The 16,382-nt window shown below is 39.8% G+C and overlaps 1 protein-coding gene across 1 annotated transcript; it reads right to left on the bottom strand.

The window, feature by feature from the left end:
• Positions 1 to 6,410: 6,410 nt before the first annotated feature.
• On the bottom strand, positions 6,411 to 13,946 carry LOC306926591 (Rieske domain-containing protein). The gene is made up of 3 exons (XM_079505941.1): positions 13,588 to 13,946; positions 13,115 to 13,230; positions 6,411 to 7,705 (listed from the first exon to the last, which is right to left on the bottom strand). The coding sequence occupies exons 1-3, from the start codon at positions 13,775 to 13,777 to the stop codon at positions 7,598 to 7,600; spliced, it is 414 nt and encodes a 137-aa protein (XP_079362067.1). The 5' UTR covers positions 13,778 to 13,946; the 3' UTR covers positions 6,411 to 7,597.
• Between the last annotated feature and the right edge of the window lie 2,436 nt (positions 13,947 to 16,382).

Genomic DNA, 16,382 nt, shown 5'->3' with positions numbered 1-16,382 from the left:
GGGGATGCCATCGGCTCAAGTTTGTCACCTCTTCCTTCACATTCAATAGATCCCGTGATCTTTTGTGGCCAGATGTAATTTCATGGGGTCTAGTAGGACTATAGTAAATAATAAGAAATCGCTATCAAATTTTGTAAAAATTAGACCCATGTTCAATGCCCCCGCCCCCCTGTCAAAAAGAGCTAAAATCGCTAAAACGAAAGAAAGCAGCAAAAATTAACCCTCATCTTTTACTTTCTCTAATGACAACCTAAAACATGAACCTTGGTTGGGAAAAGTTGTCTCACTGTTGTCTCACTCAGCTGACTCTTTCAAATGTCTAAAGATCTTTTGAAAATAGCAGATCGGCTATTTTCAAAGGGTCAAAATGCATATAGGGCTGGAGTGGTAACTGTATGTTTTGTCAGAATAATGAAAATCTACAAAGTAACTAGTAACTAAAGTTTTCAAATAAATACGTAGTGGAGTAAAAGTACAATTATTTGCCTCTGAGATGTAGTGAAGTAGAAGTAAAAGTACTGACAATTTGACATACTCAAGTAAAGTAGAAATACCTCAAAATTGTACCTAAGTAAATGTACTTAGTTACTTTCCACCACTGCCAAGCCCCAACCACTTCACCACTGGCACACTTTCTGTTGAACTTATACAACCCTTTCAGATCAGAGGGAAGAAAAAATGGCATTAGCATTATCAGTAGACAAGTACTTTTACATTTTTTCTTTCTTCTTTTTTTAGAATGTGGCTGAACATGTTTAAGAGAGAGACACTGGGGATGCATTTTTTCAACAACAACAGCAACAACAAACATATTATTCAAGTAAACTTCTTCCCTCTCCTACAACTTGCAAGAAGGGATGCTTGTTGTTGCCAAGAAAAGCATAAACCAGGAGACTAAACACGTCCAGTGGTAGGCAATCTGAGAGAGGGTCTTAAAGATAACACAATTTCCCATTGTCCTACACACATTCCACATTATTTCCTCACTCAACAATCCTTAAATATATCCCTCATCGCTTTCTTATGTCGAACCAGAAATGATAACTGGTTCAGAGGCTAAATTGCACCGATGTTACTGTTTGGTGTGGGTGACCGTTATAATCTCTTGAAGTGCAATAATTGAATAACATTTTAACTTGAGAAACCTTGCAGCTCAAACCATGCAGCCATATATGTACATAAACGGTTGGTATTAAGCAAGAAATCCTTCAGTATATGGGATGAACTTTGTCTAGGTATTTGCAATGGATCTTGTACAGGATTTATCAGTGAATTTCAGCAAATAATTGTAATAGGTTGGTTTTTGGGTCATTCTTTGACATTGTCCACGCCACCTACATTTTATGTACCTTTTAATATCTTGAGGCATGACTCAGTAGATTGCAGTAGACTGCAATTAGTACAATACACAGTAACTTTGCAGCTTCAGAGAGCAATCAATGTCCTGTCAATTCAACCCTCAATGGAGTCTTCCCTTGAGCTGGGAAAAAAAGAAATATACTCAAACAGGATATTTTCCGGACTATGCCAATGAGATATAGATACCATAGTTCCCGATTTGGCAGTAGCAAGTGGAAAGACATTCAAAGAGGACTGTTTAATTGGAGTTGCTAATCGGGAAAAACTTCACAATTTGATAATAGGTTCAGACTTGAGAGTGCCTATGGGTCTCTCTTTAGACCAATGGGGGAAACTCAAGCTGAACTAATCCAAAATCAAATGATGTGAGCCAGTGGTCCATGGAGAAAGAAGCCTTGGCTGGCAAGTAAATACCAGTCTGTTGTTAATTAGGAAATTAATTATGGATACTCTTAACCCTTAAAATAGTTTGACCATGACTTTCATAAACAGCCAAACAAATTCATTTCCAAGATGAAGCCTTGTTTGTATACAGGCTACAGCTGTAAATCAGGCCCAAGTGTTGTGTGGTCAAACATTTGCAATCTCCATAGTTCACTTTTATAAACAGAGCTACACATTCCAATAATGTTAGGACTCTGGGAAATCATTCAGAAATGAGACATGTTCAGGAGTGAGGACTCACGTCAGTGGCCAATCTTGAGTGAAGAGCTTCCTGTCGCAGATTTAACATCCGGGCTGTGTGGAGGATGACAGTAATTTGTTACAGGTGTAGGGAGATATCCTGTTAAGAACTTAAGAAGCAATGGTGTGTGAGGTGAGGTCAATGAGGGAGACCAACAGCTGTACAGCAACTGGAGGAAATGTTAGACCAAAGAGGACTTGAAAGAAGAGGAACAAGATTATCCAGTGATGGATTCTGATCATTTGCGGGAGCTGTTTGAGGAGAACGGGGGGACAAAGGGGAAATATATTGATCTTTGGCCCCAGAGTCGATCACTTATGGATTCTCAGGCATTGAAAGTGGTTACATATGGAGGAGTGTTGAACGCTTTGACAAGAGAATTGTTTTGTTTATGAGGAGAAGCTACATTAGAGTTTGAGGGACAGGGTAACACTAATAGCCGGGGTTAAGTATGTAAGGTTAACATAAGAATATAACAGAGCTATACCTTCTTTGTTTTGTGAAGAACGTCAACATAATTGTAATGAACCAATATGGATGGAGTTGATGATCATTTTGTAATATGAATGAGGAAAGCAATCCTATTTAAATGTTTGTCTACTTCTCCAAGAATGAAGTGGAATAAACTAAGAATAATACAGAACAAAACATCTTATATCAGTTAAACCGTATACTTCTATATGTCTAGGCCCCCTCCTTTTTCCCTCTACACCAAATATGTGTAGAGGGACGTGCTTGCAACGTGTTGCGAGCTATTTTTGCCCCAGGAAATATCTGCCAAATATGTGTCATTTTGTGCAGATTTCCTGCAGGTATAATTATAATGTTGTGTGATTTTTGGCAATTTTTTCAAAAGTTTTCTTTTTTCTTTTCTTTCTGATTTCATCTGTAATGACTGAAATTATAATAATGACTGTGTAGAGATCAAACTTGTATCCCTTAATCAAGAATAACTAATACAACAAACAACAAAACTAACCAAAGGAATGGAATTGCACTGAGGTCAGATATCACTCACTGTTGCCATGCATCTAACATCAAATACGAAACACAAAGCACAGGGTTCTCAAATATCAGGACCCTCACCCACAAATAATTTAAGAATTTAATTGTGCCTTTAGCATGAACTGATCAATCAGTCCTCGACTTTCCTAGTCTAAAGTCTGACTTAAGAGACCATTATTCAGAAATATTTCTTGGCAGGGCCACGCTAGGATCTTTCCACCATTGCCTGGACTGTAAAAAGAAAGCTGTATATTTGCAACCATACGCCAGCAAATTTCCCAGGGCCCACCGTGGGTGTCATGTAAATTGATTTCTGGGAATACTCCCCGTAACCCCTTATGCAACATTAGCTATTGCATGGCATTGCTGATTTCTTTGTTTCACCCTTTGAACAAAGTTTTTATGTGTACATTTCTTTGCATTTCATGAAATTTGCTATAAACGTGCAGAACACGGATTTGTAAATAAAAGTTTCGCTGTAAAGGTTTGGGGTGATCTGTCCTGATTCATTGTGTGTATTATAAATACGTACACTGCAGGTGCACGTATCACAGTGTTACTGAAGGTGACATTTATGCAACCAGAAACATGTAACTACTGTATCAGAAAGAAAGGTGTACTGACAAAAGAAAATTACTTTCAGAAAAGGCTGAATTAAATCTAGGCCATATAAACAGTACCCTAGATAGGACAATACCAACAGATAAGCCCAGCATGTGAACTAAACATGAGGTAATAGATAGCAAAGGGCTGAGATAAATGCTGGCTTAATTCCCCAATGTCTCAGGAAGCTGTGAATTCAATATAACCCCATAAACAACAAAATATTTGGAACCATCTGACTGCCAAAGATGTGAAAATCATTCCTGGACAGTCTGCTGGACACTGACGTAGATTGTTTCTACAAACACACAATATCTGCATCTCAATCGCGCGCGCGCATGTGTGTGCGTGTGTGTGTGTGTGCACGCGTGTGCGTGCGTGTGTGTGTGTGTGCGTGCGTGCGTGTGTCATAGACTGTGTCCATTGCACTCCAGGTGATGAATGAAAATACACACAACAGGGCCCCTGGTGTGCATATAGACATTCGCAGCCAATGGAATTATTATTGTAATAAAGGCACACCACAGGGGAAGCACAGGGGAGGAAAGATAGAATGGTGAGCCACACTTTCACTGACATGTTTTTGGCTGGACTCTGCACGTCAGACTGAGAAAATGTAGTAGGCAGAAAATGTAGTGGGTGAGTGGTATCACAGGTGTAGAAAATGAAAACACACATATAAATACTTTCACTTATGCACAGGCGCACACAGAAAAACACATGGCTAATGTCATTATGGCTAATGTCTTTCCTTGTTGACAGTATCATTTCTCCACAACTGTATTATTCTTCCAATGGATACACAGTAAGATCAGTAAAGAAAGGAATAAAGAAAGAAAGAAGTTAAATTACACTCACTACTTGCTGGGTGTACAGTGGGTATGCTGTATGGACATATGGCATATCATTAATTACACATTCACAAGAGGGGTCTTAGAAGTTTCGAAGTGTTTAGATGGCGTAAGTGACATTGGGAGACAGGGCAGTAAAGCACTGCACTAGGACCTTCACAAAGATGTGTTTTTGAAGTTTCATTCGTATATTGTAGAATAGCCTCCGAACACACAAATTATGAGTGTGCACTGGAACAGACCTTCACAGACGCCAGGTGTCCCCTATTGCTTTTGAAATGGTCTTCCAGGCACAATGACCAGTGATATAGACACAAGGCTGTGCTTTGTATGAGTGCTGCACACTCTGAATTGAGATGCAGGAATTGAGCAGTCCTAATAGACAAAATGACCAACTGTTTCAACCTGTCATTGTCATGGAACAGTCTGGTGTTGTCCATAAGTTTATCATGCACATCTACTGCTATGTTCACGCACCTTTATATCATATCTATCTCAGGTACTATGTGTACATTTATATTTCCTTCCCACTTGCCACCTCCCTTCTTCTTCCCTTTCTTTTTTATGGAATAGACGATGAGAACTATGCACGAAAACAACCCCACTTTTTACCTTTTTTTATCACCTGTGATGTGACAATAAAGCTGATTCTGTGTTATTCTGTTTCAACCTGACATGGATCTGTCTATATTCTGACCATGATACGGACAACGTCGGACATGATTCTGACCATGACTAACCATGATACTGAAATGATACTAACATACTGATGTGATACTGACCATCATACTGACAATGATACGGACATATGATTCTGACCATGACTAACCATGATACTGACCATGATACTAACATGATACTGACAATCTTCAGCAGTATAATGTTGTATTCTTTGCCTTAACTGCACAATCTTGTAGGAATTATTCATGCACTTGAACTGCACTTACACTTTTTGCACTCCAAGCTCAAATGCACTTGACCTGCACTTAGGCCTTTTGCACACACTCAATTCACCCTTTGTCAAGTCCCGCCCATGGTTGTGCCCATCTTCGCACCCATTGGTTGCTGTTTCGTGGTTGGACAAAAATCCTTTCTCTCCATCCACTACCATTGAAATAACCTGTTTTTCAGTTGCTTTGTATTGATATTCTGTGCGTTCAATTCTTATTTTAAACTTGGTGTCAGTAAAAAGGAACATCACAGGTGCAGCATGGTGACAGGGCATATCATGGTTGTTTTTAGTTGTTTCCAAAAATGATGTTTTAGCAAATTCAATATAAACAAGGCGGACCCAGGGCGGAACTACGCAGAAGAGCCTGCTGGTTAGTCAGTCAGGGACCAATCAGAAGTCTGACAAAGGGTGAATTGAAGGGTTTCACCTACGCCTTTAGGTTTTCAGCCTTCGTGTTAAATAGTAACTTTTAGCATCTGATAGAGCTCATAAAATGGCCAAAAGTGTCACATAAGTCATTTGCACTCCAAGCCCTCGTTATGTAAACATTGTTGAAAAGAAACATGTTATTACACTGCAATAGAGGATTACGTTTTATCCCATTCCCCAGGTTTCCTGTATAATATGCAGTGTATATTATCACATTCATATGAAAAATAATGGTTACACTAATTGTACTGGATCAAAGTAGTGCACATCCGACCTCTTGACAGGTGTGGCCTGACGTGAACTCAGCAACTTGAGCAGACAGAGTAGCAAACGTGTGCGGCTCTACTTTGTTGTCTTTACACTAATTGGCACAACCAGTACAGTCAAATTCTACTCATTGTTGAAGAAAGTCACAATAAAAATCAAGCATGAGTGTCAATTAGTTCAAATGAACTTGTTTTATTTAATTTCACCTGACAACAAGTGTGTGTGTATGTATGTGTGTGTGTGTGTGTGTGTGTGTGTGTGTGCGAGTGTGTGTGTGTGTGGTGTGTGTGTGTGTGTGTGTGTGCGTGAGTGTGTGTGTGTGTGTGTGCGAGTGAGCATCATGTGCAAATTAACTTGTTTTATTTAATTTCACCTGACAACAAGTGTGTGTGTGTGTGTGTGTGTGTGTGTGTGTGTGTGTGTGTGTGTGTGTGTGTGTGTGCGCGAGCGAGCATCATGTGCAAGCATGTTTGAAGCTAATTTCACTAGCTGCTGGAACAATCAGTCACGGTCCACGGCACGCGCATCCGAGTGTATGGACTATAGCTGAGCTCCATTCCAAATCTAATTAGTCTGCATCATCGTCTTACGTCTTTTCTCTAGTCTGGATCCGGCCACAAAAGTTCAGCCACATCACAAGGGCTGTTTTCCCTGGCCAGGTAATACAGGAAATATGACCAGGTATGTCTAATGCACCCTTGGATGGCTTCTATGGACACATCCCCACAGGCCTCCTTCATGGAAATCATGTTGAGGTTTCTGTCATAAAACATCAACCGCTGAGAAAAATCTATTGCATTGAGGAACCAGAAATTGTGCAGGTAAAAAGGGAAGTTGTGACTGTGGGGTGGTTGTTGAAAAAAATACCAGCTAATGGTCATCCAAAATGAAACAACACCAACGGTATATAAATTAAAGTGAAGTTGTCAGTGATACATTTAGATGTAGAACGATTGCATAAATAAGTCTTCAATAAAACATTGAGTTCACATGAATACAGTAGAATACAAATTAGGAAATGTTTAAAAACCCAATATATCAACCTTCCTTAATTTCCTAATATCCATTGTGTTCTGCCTGATTCTGCAATACGGAGTGTTACAGAGGCAAACACATAGCTACTGTCTGTCTGATGTGTACGCTCAACAGCAAGGATTCTGAGACTTTTGTGGTGATGGTGGTGGCTTTCTACCCAGTATTTCAAGAGGGGGGTGGGTGGGACTAGAAACAATTTAATGCCGTCATGTCCTCTTCAGACGATGCTCCTGATAGTGACCTGAGAATACAGCATCGCCAGATGAGCCAAGTGGAAAAGGTCTGTGAAAATGATAGATAGTGCTTATGGAATGTCTCAAAATAGCCAAAGTGGGTTCTCTACAGGCGGTGAGGCTCCATGAGAAGGGGATTGATGGTCCCGTGAACGGCTTGAGAATCAGAGGGGCCCATTCAGACTGTCCAGTTCTTCGGGGTCACAGGGAAAGGCTTTAAGGAGAGAGGACTGCCGTGCTTCACAAACACAGTGTCATCCTCCAGCTTGACTTCGTACACTTGTTGCTATAACAGACAAAACAAAAAGTAACAGCTATTAAAATAGAAAGGAAACGCAACACCTTGCTTTAGCTGTAAGTACTGAGTACAACTGAGTACTCATGTGGCACCACATGTCTCAAAGAACACATTTCTGCAGGAGTTTTCTTCCTGGAAGTGTAGACTAATTTAAAATAAAATAAAACCCTGAACTGGACTATGTTTTATTACAGTGGTTAGTGACTGTACTGTGGTTAATGAACTATTTATCTTCCCTTGTTTTTTATTAAATAGAAGCTTTGAAAACCGAAATGAAGCATAGCGTTATTCATGCAGGGCACAGGAGTCGCAAAAGCTCAGTTGTAATCAGCTGTCAGTCTTTCCTACACACCAATCACACCTCATTCACGCATCAAGGCGGTCCGTTTAAATACGGCTCCCTTACACTAGATCTCTGCTCCAATTGCTTCACAAGCTTGCCTCCACCGCTCCAGCCTCAAACTTATCATTCAGTCTTGTATTACTTCAACGTTTAAACTGGATGTTGAACTGAAATCCATGTGTGCATGCATGACTGAAAAATGTACTAAACTGGAACTCAATGTTGCAGATCGCCCTAAAGTAATTCAATGTTCTATAGCTTTAATGTTAAAATGTATTCAAGTTTGCATGACTCAAGTTAATGTGATTTTATGTCTTGCTATGGGCCTGCTCTTGTATACCCATGGGGGGATTTTGATTTTACCGTTCCCTGATTTTGCTTAATTAGCATGCTGCTTAGCACATTTTAGAGAACATTAACACTTTAAGTTTAACCATTAAGTTTAACTGAATTCCATTTGTTGCAATAAATGGTTAAATCTACTTTAACATGAGTGTTCCTGACTGAACTGATGTGATTGAGTTTATTTAATTTGAGTGTTCTGTAAAATGTGCAAAAGTAAAAATATTTTGACTGGTATAACACTTACATACAAACAGCTACATACAAAAATATATAAATAAAATAATAATATCACCAATATTCTCTGAATATTTTGTGAAATGTTTTATCCTATAGTTTTATTAGAGTTTTATTAGAGTTTTATCCTATAGTTTTATTAGAGTTTTATTAGAGTTTTATTAGAGTTTTATCCTATAGTTGTATTAATAAAACTAATACAACTCTAATAAAACTATAGGATAAAACTCTAATACAACTCTAATAAAACTCTAATAAAACTATAGGATAAAACTCTAATAAAACTATAGGATAAAACTCTAATAAAACTCTAATAAAACTATAGGATACATCTAATAAAACTCTAATAAAACTATAGGATACATCTAATAAAACTCTAATAAAACTATAGGATAAAACTCTAATAAAACTCTAATAAAACTATAGGATAAAACTATAGGATAAAACTAATAAAACTCTAATAATACTCTAATAAAACTATAGGATAAAACTATGGGATAAAACTCCAATAAAACTATAGGATAAAACTATGGGATAAAACTCTAATAAAACTCTAATAAAACTATAGGGGCGGCTGTGGCTCAGGAGGTAGAGCAGGTCGTCCAATGATCCATGGGTCGGCGGTTCGAATCCTGGCTCCTCCTGGCTACATGTCGAAGTGTCCTTGGGCAAGACACTGAACCCCAAATTGCTCCCGATGTGCTGGTTGGTACCTTGCATGGCTTCCGCTGCAATCGGTGTATGAATGTGTGTGTGAATGGGTGAATGTAATGCACAATCTATGTAAAGCGCCTTGGATAAAGGCGCTATATAAATGCACCATTTACCATTTATAGGATAAAACTATAGGATAAAACTCTAATAAAACTCTAATGAAACTATAGGATAAAACTCTAATAAAACTCTAGGATAAAACTCTTAAAAAACTATAGGATAAAACTATAGGATAAAACTATAGGATAAAACTCTAATAAAACACAGAGGAAATATGATGCAAAAACAGTGAGATATTGGAACGTGCAGCTACTGTATAGCCAATCTCTTATTTCAGCTATACAAATGAACCGATTCATCCACAGAACTGAAAAAGAAATGAGAATGTTTCTTTCTCGACTTTTTGCTAGGGGTTTTAAGCAGGGCCCAAGTGCAGGACAAAGTAGGCAATAGGCATACACTGTTTTCAGGGGTCAAACCAAGTTCACTTTTCCAGTCACACAGAATACAGAAAAACACAGTCAAGCTACATCAGGATATACAGGATAACCTCAGGCACCACCACAGTACAGTCACATGCACAGCAGGATTACTCATATAGTAACAGAAACAGACCATTGGTCACAGACTAACCAGCGGGCAGGAATTATGTACACAGGCTAAGAAGACACAGGTGAAATACAATGCACAATCATCCTAGGTATAACACATGACATAGATGAGGGGGCGGATCAAGATGTGAGGACACACTGGTGTAAACCAGTGGTGTAAACCACTGGTGGAAGTACTCGTATTTCTTATTTTTTTACTCAAGTAAAAGAATCAATATCATAATGTAGAAATACAAAAGTACTACTCAATATGCAGAATGTCCCATTTCACAATCGTTCAAAACGTATTCCAGTCCAGCAAAAAAAGCAGATGTACAAGCTCACAACACGTGACGCACTGTGAGCTTGTAGATTGTCTATTTTCAAATAGCCAAGGGATGAAGTGGTTAATGATTTTTGTAATAATAATTAAAATCTACAAAGTAACTAGTCACTAAAGTTTTAAAATAATTGTAGAGTAAAATACAATATTTGCCCCTCTGAAATGTAGTGATGTAGAAGTATAAAAGTATTCAACATAGGAAACTCCAGTAAAATAAAAAGTACCTCAAAAGTACAGTACTCAAGTACATGTACAGTACTTGGTTACTTTCCACCACTGGTGTAAACAAAAGCACATGGTGGGCAAAGACTACAAGACAAGAAACAGCTGACTATCACGGGGAGAAACCACACAGGAAGTACAGTACAAGGACAGAGAAGGCAAAGTAAATAAGACACAAGTAAATAACTCAGCATGCGTGGAGAGACAGATGCAGATTGTGATCATAACAGACTAGAACAAGGCCAATGCTGTAACGAAACATAAATGTCCACTTCTCATGCCATGTCAATTCACAGAGCTATACTGAATTGTACACAACAGCAAGAGTGCACAGGTTACTGTAAACTGTAGGTGTAACTGGAAGGACAAGCAAATCGTCCATGACAAAAGCCCTAACCACACCAAAGGGTCACCATGCAACTCCTTGGGTCCAAACGTGTCGACCCTTTGGTGTGGTTTGGGCCATTGCATTTCATGCGTTGAATAACTAGGGTCAATATGCAACAAGACATATCACACCGCAGGGACAACGCTAAAACCACCTTGACCCTTTGGTGTGGTTAGGACTTTAGACTATACAGCTACAAATATGATGAGGTTGCACAAACCAGATTTATGCTTTGCACAACTGATTTTACAATGGGAAAAATATCTATAGGGAGAATGGGGTAAGATGAGCCAGTGGGTATGTTGGCCCACCAGCGGTATCTATATAACCTTAAATCTATTAACATCCATAATTTACGCCTGGCTGTGAAGTTGGGAAGCCTCATGGGGAGAGTGGAAAGCATTAATTTACATTAAAAAAAATCAAAGTAACATTCTCACATCTCAGGCATAATGAGAATGTTATATCAAAGCAAATTTACGCAGTTCTAAAAATATATATCACGTTGGTGATTTGCCAATGTACTGTATAAAACTGTTGCTCTCTAGTCTCAACTCTCCATCTTGAATATTGTCCCCCCACTTTTACGTCCCGACTCCCGACGATATTACTGTTTTGGGCCCTCTTTTGTTCTCTCTGTACATACTGCCGCTGGGAGAACTTATTACGATACTCAGCTATATCTTTCTGTAGCCCCGGATGACCCCTCTGCCCTTGACCCATTGTTGACCTGTCTATCCAGCATTACATCCTGGATGTGTGAGAATTTTTAAAAACTGAACGAGGACAAGACAGAAGTTCTCATAGTTAGTTCAAATCAAGAAAGAATCATTTAGAAACAGAATTGGTAACTTGACTATAAGTAATAACTCTACAGTAAGGAACCTGGGGATTATTATTGACTCTGAACTGAATTTTAATGCGCATATTAATCAGGTTACCAAGACTGCGTTCTTTCATCTTAGAAACATTGCACTTAGAGCATTAGAGCATATCTATCCTTGGATGATGCAAAAACATTGATTCACGCCTTTGTTTTCTCTCGTATTGATTATTGTAAAACAACTGACAGTACTTGTTCAACAATACTTGTACTTGGACAATACTTGTTCAGAATGCAGCAGCTAGAATTTTAACTAGAACGAAGATGAGAGAACACATTACCTAAAATGAACCTATTTAGGTTCATCTTACGGTGGACATGTTTGCCTGAAAAAGAATCTTTGAAAAAATGTTTCATAGTTTTAGAAATATAGTGCTTTCAAATTTGAGAACGCTTCCAGTAGTTTTTAGGATTGAAATTATTGTATTGGTTTACAAAGCTTTAAATGGTCTTGCACCCTCTTACCTCCTCGACTGTCTACCTAGTTATGTCCCAGGCCGTCCCCTCAGGTCCTCCACTGCTGGCCTGCTTGAGGTGCCTAAAGAGATGGCAACTAAAAGACACGGTGAGGCAGCTTTCTGCTTCTATGGCCCAACAGCCTGGAATAAACTCCTATTACAGTTTAGACAGGCACCCTCCATAGCCATATTCAAAGCACAGCTCAAGACCCACCTCTTTACTCTTGCCTTTAGTTGAGTTTTTAAACCTGTTTGCTCTTACTGCCTTGCCTGTTTTACTGCTGTTTTTTTTAATCTTTGCTATTGTTTTTTATTGTCTTAAGGCTACTGTGTTTTGCTTGCTTAACTGTTATTTTACGTTTGTGTTTTTATCTTCTTCTGCCCTGTAAAGCACTTTGCGTTGCATTTTATGACATGAAAGACATTATTATTATTACACTAATTTAAGAGAATGTTCAATGTTGTATTAATTGCATATATTAAAAGGTTTTGAATAACAAACTTGTTTTTTTAACTTGTTAACTTTTTTTTAAAAGTCCTATTTTATGGCCCTTTGTCACATATGCTTACTCGTGATTTTAATTGATAGAAAACATCCTGAAATAAGGATGTTTAGATTTTACTGTTATCTTATTTTGCATTGATTGGACAACAGTGAAAATCATCTTACACAATTCTCCCATCCCATGTGGATTTTGTTGTGCAGGCTACTATTCCACCAAATGCATTTTTCCTGACCAAACAAATTTTAATGTAAATTACTTTGACTGTAAAAGTAATTTACAAATGGCAAATTATGAGGAGCATGCCTGGAAAAGGCATGCCCTGGCATTAATATGCATATATGGCGGCGTATTCATTGGCGTGCTGGACTGACCTGTAGCCCAGTACCTGAACTCCCAGTCCTGAGATCAAAGTCATAATCATGCCAGGGACAGATGACCTGCAGGACCTGGTCAGCCTCCTCAATCTCACCTTGACAAAGGGGTCCACCTGGCAGACACAGGAAATTCACATTATTGGTGTTTGTTTAGTTTTAGGGTGAGAGGATGATGAGAGGGAGGTTTTTGTATAGGCTCTAGCAACTTTACACTACAACAGATGGAAAACAGACAATTTATAGGACATGACAGTTTGGCGGCCTGGGCGGGGGGCATGGATCATACATAGAGTAGGCCTACATGATGGATGCTGCTTTTGTTTGCCACGAAGTCTGGCTCAGGCTCACAGCCTCAGTCACAGCATGTGTCTGGCCTAACAGTAAACATTCAGTAAACAAGGAATGGATTTACTCATCCGCAATCGTTTCGAATAATTTCATATACATATGGATATATCGCCATAGTTTACCGGCGTGAGCGCAACGAGCATCCATGGCAAAGAATTCTCCCTTTACGTAGAACAGGCAAACGTCCGAGTCATAGCCGAGAGAACAGTACATCAGCCGGCATTGCTTCTTAGAAAGCTCCGAGACTGGGCCAATGAGCCTCCACGACACGCTTCCCACGTCTCCCTCTTTATTCGCCGAGTCAGAAGCCATAAATAACGGCGAAATAAACTGCTTTCTGATTTGTCCTACTCGTTATATAGTCCGCATTCCCCACTGGCGCGACTGGACTCAGGCGGACTGGGCTTTGTTCTGTTATTTATTATTCCATAACATCCATTCCATTTATCCACGACCCTGGGAGCTAGGGTAGGCTACACCCGGCCGTAGTCTAGAATTACGCTGCCTGACCATATCATATCATATCCCGTTTATTCCGGTATGTGACCGACTATCGCTTCCTCCCAGTCCCAGCCCTCTGTCAACACTGGTGAAGTGGTGATGATGTCGTTTGCTGCTACTGCGCTACAGCTCCTTTGCTTTAGTTTTGTAATTCAAATGTGGCATTTTCATAGCCTAAGATTTAGGCTTCATTTCCCTGAGGGGGAGGACGGACACTGATGCCTTAGAGGGCTCTGAACATGTACAAATGCAAAATAGAAGGTGCTTACACTGATGCGCCAAATGTTAGAGATGCCTACGGGGTGCCTGTGCAAATAATTTCAAATAAATAAGTGTTTTAATCCCGTTTGTGGCCGAACGCCATTCTCCACCCACCACCCCCTCGTTTACTTCCTGTTTACATTGAGCGTAATTCTGGCTTTCACCTGATGCGCCCCCTCACTACCGCCATCTATAGCCATTGGGAACTTCCGACAGAATCGTCCACAAACACTTCTTTATTGAAAACTACGGACTAATACATTGCACAATCACCCCGTAGGCCTCTCTAACATTTAGGGCATCAGGCTAAACACCTTATATTTTGCACCATTTTGGTACATATTTGGAGCCCTATTGGTCTCAGTTGGTGTCCGTCCTCCCCAGAGTCAACTAGAAAAAGTGCCCTTCTGGGCACAGGTCTCCACCAGGAGGATAGGAGTGTGTGTGTGATGCTTGGCAAAATGTTTAGGAGCAATATAAACGTGTGTGTGTGTGTGTGTGTGTGTGTGTGTGTGTGTGTGTGTGTGTGTGTGTGTGTGTGTGTGTGTGTGTGTGTGTGTGTGTGTGTGTGTGTGTGACGCGGCTTGGCCTGTTGTAGCGCCACCATGAGGCTGATTTGAAAACTGTCAAGTGGCATTTCTTCCAAAGCCTAGTGGGAATATGCATGCACAGTTTCACCACAATCGGACACTGCGTTTAGTAGTTGTGGCGATTTGTACAAAACAGGTACAAGGCGGGCTACTCCTGAAAAGTTTAGAAGTCAATTGTAGCCAATGAGGGTGGATTATGAGAAATCAAACAAACCCGTCTTGATCACATGACTATGGAGAGCATGTGTACCGATTTGCGTGAAATTTGGATAAAATCTGAAGGAGTAATATTAGAAAATGTGTTTAACATATGTCGGCCTCCTGGTGGCGCTATAAATGAGCAGATGTGAAAAATTCCAGGCAAAGGTTTTTCCTTGGCTTCTAGGGAGTTGGCATACAAAGTTATCCACAGATCCGTGCAGTTAGAGGTAAAAACACTTTTTGGCCAGTTATAGCGCCACCATGAGGCTGAGTTGAAAATGTTCATGTGGCATTTCTTCCTCGGCCTAGTGGGAATGTGCGTGCACAATTTCACGGATATCACACGATGTGTTCATGATTTGCAGCATTTTGTTTGAAACTGAGCACTCCTGCGAACTTTGGAAGCCAATCTTAGCCAATCAGGATGGAGTCTGAGAAATCTGAAACACCCGTTTCGTTGAATGGCTCTAGAGAGACTGTGTACCAATTTGCGTGATGTTTGGACCAAATCTGTAGGTGTACTGTCCAAAAACTTGTTTTGCACAAAGCGGCCTCCTGGTGGTGCTATAACAGGCCGTTCTGGAAATTTTGGGGCAGAGGTTCATCGTTGGCATCCAGGGAGTGTGTGTGCAAAATGTGGCATCGACCGGGTTAACGGTGCCGGAGATTAGCTGTTCACAGACGGAAGGACGGATGGACGGACGGACACACACACACACACACACGGACACACACACGGACGGACGGACAGAGTGCAAAACATACTCTCTCCCCATGCCTTCGGCCTGGTGGAGACAATGACTAGAATTAGCTACTTCAGACAATTTAATTGCTAAATGATTCACATTGTTCTATCCATTGGCAAATCATCAACGTGTATGATATTACATTTTAGACCTAGGTACATTTTGCTTTGTTTAACATGATGTGTCGAAATTTTACTTTGACCTACAAAAACAGTTTTTTGTGTAAAATAATGTTTCCTACTTACCCCATGTGCTTCCCAACTTCACAGCCAGGTGTAAATGATGGATGCTTACTAGATTGAAGCTCCCCTACAGTACCAGTGCATTCTGGTATTGTGAATCAATGCACCAACTTCAGTGTTTACTGACTGACCCAGCTGACCTATAATCACAATATATAATAGCACAGTGAGTCCCCCAGGGGTCAGATTTCGTGTTTTGTTTTTTAATATAGCATCAACATCAGCTGTAGCCATTATAAACCCTATACACATCGGCTATTTGAAACTATCTGATCTACGAGCTTGTTGATCAGCAAATCAACAAATCAGACCTTTAAACTCAGTCAAATACATTTCAAATCATATGAAATAAAACATTGGATCTTTAGTAGGGTCA

This window comes from Electrona antarctica, assembly GCF_951216825.1.
Source record: "Electrona antarctica genome assembly, chromosome: 7".
Classification (NCBI taxonomy): Eukaryota; Metazoa; Chordata; class Actinopteri; order Myctophiformes; family Myctophidae; genus Electrona; species Electrona antarctica.
This window is presented reverse-complemented; position numbering and strand designations above follow the sequence as displayed.